At 47.4% G+C, this 6,000-nt stretch overlaps 1 protein-coding gene across 2 annotated transcripts in view; it reads right to left on the reverse strand.

The window, feature by feature from the left end:
• The window catches only part of LOC149858399 (SLAIN motif-containing protein-like), a 37,169-nt gene extending 31,916 nt beyond the window's left edge, over positions 1–5,253 (reverse strand). Inside the window, exons 1-2 of one of the 2 annotated variants that reach the window (XM_090061207.1) lie at positions 5,084–5,253; positions 1,652–2,393 (exon numbers count right to left, since the gene is read on the reverse strand). In XM_090061207.1, the coding sequence (XP_089917333.1) occupies positions 1,652–2,382 (731 nt within the window). In that variant the 5' untranslated portion in view covers positions 2,383–2,393; positions 5,084–5,253. The remainder of the gene's footprint in view (positions 1–1,651; positions 2,394–5,083) is intronic. The other variant, XM_090061208.1, reaches the window with a different exon arrangement.
• Between the last annotated feature and the right edge of the window lie 747 nt (positions 5,254–6,000).

The raw sequence follows: 6,000 nt of genomic DNA on the forward strand, positions 1-6,000 counted from the left end.
CAGCATACACCATGTGCAGGTGTGTATGCAGTGGCAAAAAGCAACTGTGCAAATTTGTGCCAACGCTATTTGCACCATAGAAATTCTATTTGCGCCACAGGAAATGCATGCCCCGCATTTGGGGATGTGCTCAAACGGAGCAGAGGCTAACAGTAAGGAAAGTGGGAAGGGGCTGCCAGGGAAAAAAGCTGAGTGGCAGCAGAAAGCAAAGGGCTACCCAACCCCCCCCCCCCCCAGATTTTTCCCTGCTGTAGCAATGGGAGGAAGACAAATTTAAGGTAAACTGCAAATTAGATTTTACACCTGGAAAACTGTAACAAATATATACATTTTCCACATAAAGAACCTAATTAATTGGGGGCTGTCTTCTAATCAGGGTCATCTACTATTTGAGTAAATATACTACTTAAATGGCATTTGGCCAAGTAATACTGATTACACATCAAGAAACTTAAACCTATTAATAGAAAAAATACTTCAGAGGGAGACCACCAGTGGAAATAAGAGACATTATCTTGCAATATCTGCAATCAAGACATTGAAGCATTATGCTAGTAAGTGATAGCATGATGAATATTAAAAATGGAATAAACAGAAGTGTAACTGGATCAAATCCCCTTTACTCCTCAAAGTGGTGGTGACTGATCCCTCTTGTCGGGTCATTTGGAAGGTAATTATTACCCCTTCAATTTTCTAAGATGACCTCAGATTTGGACTATAAACTGATGTCATTAAGGCACTGATCTCCCCTCTAGTAACATGCTAAATAAAAAGGTTTCTATAAATTTGTTAAGTTACCTTTAGAAATACAATTCAGTCTAGAATTCATTAATTATCTAAGACTAATCTTGCACTATTTTGGAACTGCATCTTTACTACAGAATTGATGTCTTGCCTGCTTACAGTTGCACAACAGTAATAAGACTACGTTAATTTTACCCAGTACTCTGTGAATTCAGTAGCTGAAGTCTTAAAGTACTAAGCTGAATAGCTTACTTATAAAGGCAAAGCTACTGCAAAAACATTGGCATTACTTCGGAATATCTTTTTGTTAAAGAGAGTGCAATTTTTATTTTGAAAAATTACTGTGAGGCTAAACTGCTAACTTGAGAGTCCAAAGTAACGTCAGATAGGGATTACATGTAATTGGTTTATATTTTCTCTCCAGAGAAAGGAGAGAAGTTTTATTAGGGTAAAAATGTATCTGGGTGTGAATGCCTTGGCTAACAAATGAGGAACAAACACATACACACCTAAAACTAAGATCCTGGAACATTACTTCTTTTTATAGAATGCTCACATATTTGAATTACGAATACAATTAGAAAAAAAAAGGGAAATGTTTCTCCCTTACTTATGCGAAGACCGTATTTCTGTCAAGTTTACTATATACATTTCCATGCTTTCTGTCATGATACCAAGAACTAAAACATGGATAAAAGCCTTACAGTTTAGTCTAACACATCAAGAATAATGAGACTTAATTACACTCATTTCATTCTAGCACAGGATCTGGTAAACAGAAACAGCCAGTGGCAACTGGATTCTTGACCCAGAAGACAGCACATACAGAGACCATCTAATTCCTTTTACTAGTTTTTAACACAGGAGCACCAAACCTTTACAGTATCTGATGTTTTGAGATACATACCAGCAGTCCTCTTCATCATTGCAATTCCCTAGTTCTAGCACTTCCACTTCATCCAGAGCAGTATCATTCAAGAGGTCCCCTAGATCGTCACTCTTCTCATTGGGACTCTCTTCACTTGGTTTAACTGCCGCATCAATACTTGTTGTGATCAGGTCTTCCCCAAGCTCCATACTGCTACTCCTATCCATGCTTGAAGGACAGCTAACATTTACATCACCATACTGCATTTCTGTATTATTTGTGTGTTCTGAATTAGCAGACACTTTTTCAGTAGCAGTATTGTTGCAGTACTGCATTTGAGAAATCATGTTTTTCTTTAAACAATTACTCTCTTCCTCCTGTGTTCTTATTTTGTTTAGCTTGCTGTGTAGATCTGCCATTATTTGTAATTCGTGCTTTTCAGTGATAGCGTTGATGCTATTATTAATTTCCATTCCATTTAGACCTGGATCGTGGTTCTCCACGCCACTGTCAATCTGGCTCTGAGCATTTGTGCCTAGCACACTTCTACGGCTTCTAGTTCTTAACTGCTGATTTTGGATCTCCAGTCTCCTCACTAGTTCCTGCAGCTTTCGCACCTCCTCCAGCTCTGGACCCACCTGATCAGCACTTGGTTCTGTGTCAGGACCCATAGCAGAATTCTCTGTTGAATCCTGTCCCAGGTCAGGTTCCAGAGCATGATCTTGCTGTATGACAGGGGCACTGCCAGGAACTACCATCTTCAAGAACATACAATTTCACTCTATGAAATAAAAAAGACACGAGATTAAGCGCAAGAGTATGCATACAATTTTAAATAAACCACAGCTTTAGACTGGCACACACACAAACAACCTTTGGCACGTTAAGAGCTTGAACCACGGACAGCAACAATAATCTGAGCCTGAATTTAAAGGGTATGTGCTACTGATTATATGAATCAGTCTGAAAAGTTATAAATGTAAAAAACATATATATGTACACAGCATAATTTTGGCTTTAGAACGTTTTTTGAACTGAAATTCCAGTTATAAACTGTAATGTTAGGTTTATATAACTGGATAAGTTGCGTCACAAGAGATGCAGAAACCACTTATTTCCATTGTATCCTTCAGGCACATAATAAAATTAGCTTTTTTTAAACAAATGATTAATGGAACACTCCCATCTTTGCAAGCCATGTAAAGTGAGCTTCAAGAAGGACGTGGACAAGCTCGAAAGGGTGCAAAGAAGGGCCACCCGTATGATCAAGGGCCAGGGGGATAAGCCTTACAAGGAGAAACTTCAGGATCTGGGTTTGTTCTGTCTGGGTAAAAGAATGCTGAGGGGTGACTTGAGAACCACCTATAAATATGTCAAGGGAGACCAGCAGGATCTGGGAGAGCAATTTTTCAGAAAAGCACTCCCTGGGAGAACAAGGACCAATGGGCACAAGCTAGTTTAGGCTAGACATGCAGAAAAACTCTCTCTCTGTACGGGTAACAAGAATCGAGAACACACTCCCAGAAGAGATGGTACAGTCGCCATCCCTGGTGGTGTTCAAGAGGAGGCTGGACAAGCACCTCATTGAGCTAGTTTGAGCCCAATTACTTCATGGCCATGGCAGGGAACTGGACTTGATGATCTTACATGTCTCTTCTTTCTACGATTCTAAGTCTAACCTGTGCACTGGAAGTAGATTAACAGCAGACATGCTTCAGAAAAAGTTCAAACGTTTCTTCTCAAATTGGTTACTCAGTGCAAATATCATGCTAGAAATTAGATTAAACCAGTCTCCTTATATGTGGTTGGGTACAATAGTTCAACTTCCACCTGTTTACATATGACTACATTGAAAAGGCATTGACTGAAGGAAGCCAGGAAACAGAGCAACTGAGCTGCTAATTTCAGACAATGAAAACATTGAAGACTTGGTAAAAGCTTTGGCTCAATTATAAAATTAACACTAGAAGCTCAAAAAAATACCCAGAAAACATTTCTCTGGACTTTGGAAGAAGGTGGTAGATTAGTGGCAATAAGGCTGCAGCAGCAATTATGGTGGAACACATGAGAGTGATTACATGCAGCGCTTTCACTGGAATGCTTTTGCTGTTGCAGTTGAAAAAGTTGAGCCAAGATCTCTGCTGCAAACACAGCAAAGAATGAAATATAACAAACCTCAGATTATAGACTGGCATGTTTTAGGAAGAAAATCTCTCTCTGCTCCTCTGGGGTTAAGTGCTCCTGTTTATCTTGTGGCTGTGTTGACCAAAAGAAGGGCGTGTACAGAACCACCTCTCCCAGAGCCCTAAACTGCCCACGTATACAGATTTCTGAAAACGTATGGAGCGATGCTTGAGCAGAATGCACATCTTCCATCATTTCTAGCAGTTTCTTGTTTTAAAATTATGAATAACTACTTCACATCTACAATGAAAAAAAATATCCAGGGAAACTGCCCAAGCATATGAAGGAAACAGTGAAGCAGTACCACAAACAAAGTGCTGCCAGATACACAAAGCAAACAAGAAAAAAGAAAAAAAAAAAAAGAAAACTCCTTGCAATGTCCTTCAGTTGTCTTATCTGCCACTGCTGGAAGTTTTCTATATAAGCTGCCTTTGGCTGGGAAAACAGGATTTCAAGGTGGTGGTACAAGACCTGGGCACACTTAACTTAACCCACACATTCATCTTGGGCACCGAGGATTGCAGTTAAGAGTCACTTAAAAAAATCAAAGGGAGAGTGATGCCCACTTTCCAGCCTGGTGCCCACCTGCGTGTGAATACTACCTTGGGCTTCTTTAAAGTTCCTCTTTTGTACCTGTTAGTTTTTCAGGTGTGCACTGGTCCCTGGTTCAATGTTAGAAACCAATTAGAAAGGGTGCCACACAAAGCAGGGTGCAGCAAGCGCTGGAGCTCACACAGGCAGCACCACCTGCTCAGCCAAGACGCGTCCGAGGGCTTGCCCCCGTCCCCCAGCGGGTCCCGGACAAGGCAGCAGGTGTCCCCGCAATAAGAGGCGTCGCCCACCTGATGCCTCGCCCCGATAAAAACCGGCCCCTTCACAGCTCCCTTGAAATAAAGGGGGCTGGGCAGGAGCCGCGGGGGAAATGCAGCGACTCCCCGCACCTGAGGCTGCCGCCATCGGGCCGAGAGAAGCGGCAGCGGCCGCTATTGTGCTGGGCAGCTCCAGCTCCCCCGGCGGGGACGGCGGCGGCCGCCCCACGGGAGGCTCAGGCCGCGGCGGCAGGCCAGCGGGAGCCTCCCCCGCCGCTCCCCGGGGCCGCGAGCGCGGGGGGACGGGGCTGAAGTACAAAGACAGGCGAGGAGCCGAACGCGCCCGGCCCGGCCCCGCACCCCCAGCGGCACCCCCACAAAGCCCCGCGGCCACCGGCGCCGTCTCGCACGGCTCGGGGGCTGCGAGGGGCGGGTTCAGGCCGAGACGCGCGCGGGGCCCGGCCCGACCCGGCGATACCTGCAGCCGGAGCCGCATCCGCTCCCGCCCGGGGAGCCGCCGCCGCTGCCGCCGCCGCGCGCGCATTCGAAGCCCCGCCCCCCCGCGCCGCGCCCGCCTGGTGCCCGGAGAGGGGCGGGGCTGCGCCCTGCGAGCGGAGCCTTGGCTCGGAGTGCGCCGGCGCGACTGTGAGCGCTCGCTGGTGTGCAGGAGGGCTGCGGAGCGCGCGTGCGCGGCCGCGGCGGGACCCGCGTGTGTCCTGGACCCCGCACCAGCCGCCTCCCAGACGGCCGGGGCCGGGCGCGGGCTTGTGGGGGGAGGGTCGTCACGGCCCTGGGGCCCCGTGCCCGCACGAGCGGGAGGCCCGAGGGCCGCGGCCCCTGCGCGGGCGACCAGCGGGGTCCCAGTTAGGCGGCGCCGAGGGAGTCGCTTGGCTTCAGCTGCTTCTCATCCACCTGAGCCCTTCCCAACTCCTCATCCCCGCCCTCTTGTCCCGGCTTGATGTGCTGCAGACAAGCTGCCCTTTGCTCCTGCTCAGGCAGCTCGTGCCTCAGCCCCGCGGACGTTTTTTAACTCGTCCCGGTGCAGTTCTGGTTGTTTTTGCTTTAATCTGCTCCATCAGCCTGCGCCGGGGCCGGGAGTGTGACTCTCTCCCCCAGAGTTACCATGGAGAGACACAGCCTGGAGGTAATGAATCAAGGGCTTCCCCTACCTCAGTAGCCCCCTGACCCAAGAGCGAACTTTGAAGAGCAGATCCAGCCCAGGATCCTGTGCACAAGTGCCTCTCTTGGGAAATTGCTTTGGCATGTCTTGATTCACTGTGATCTCTGGAAAGACACTGAGATCCATAGTTGGTAGGGTCAGAAGGGACCTGAGCAGATCATCAAGTCTGACCCCCTGCCATGGGCAGGAAAGAGTAGTGGGGTCAAAGGACCCTG

The sequence above is a fragment of the Crocodylus siamensis genome, chromosome 8 (genome assembly GCF_052110815.1).
Source record: "Crocodylus siamensis isolate JL-2025a chromosome 8, ASM5211081v1, whole genome shotgun sequence".
NCBI lineage: Eukaryota > Metazoa > Chordata > Crocodylia > Crocodylidae > Crocodylus > Crocodylus siamensis.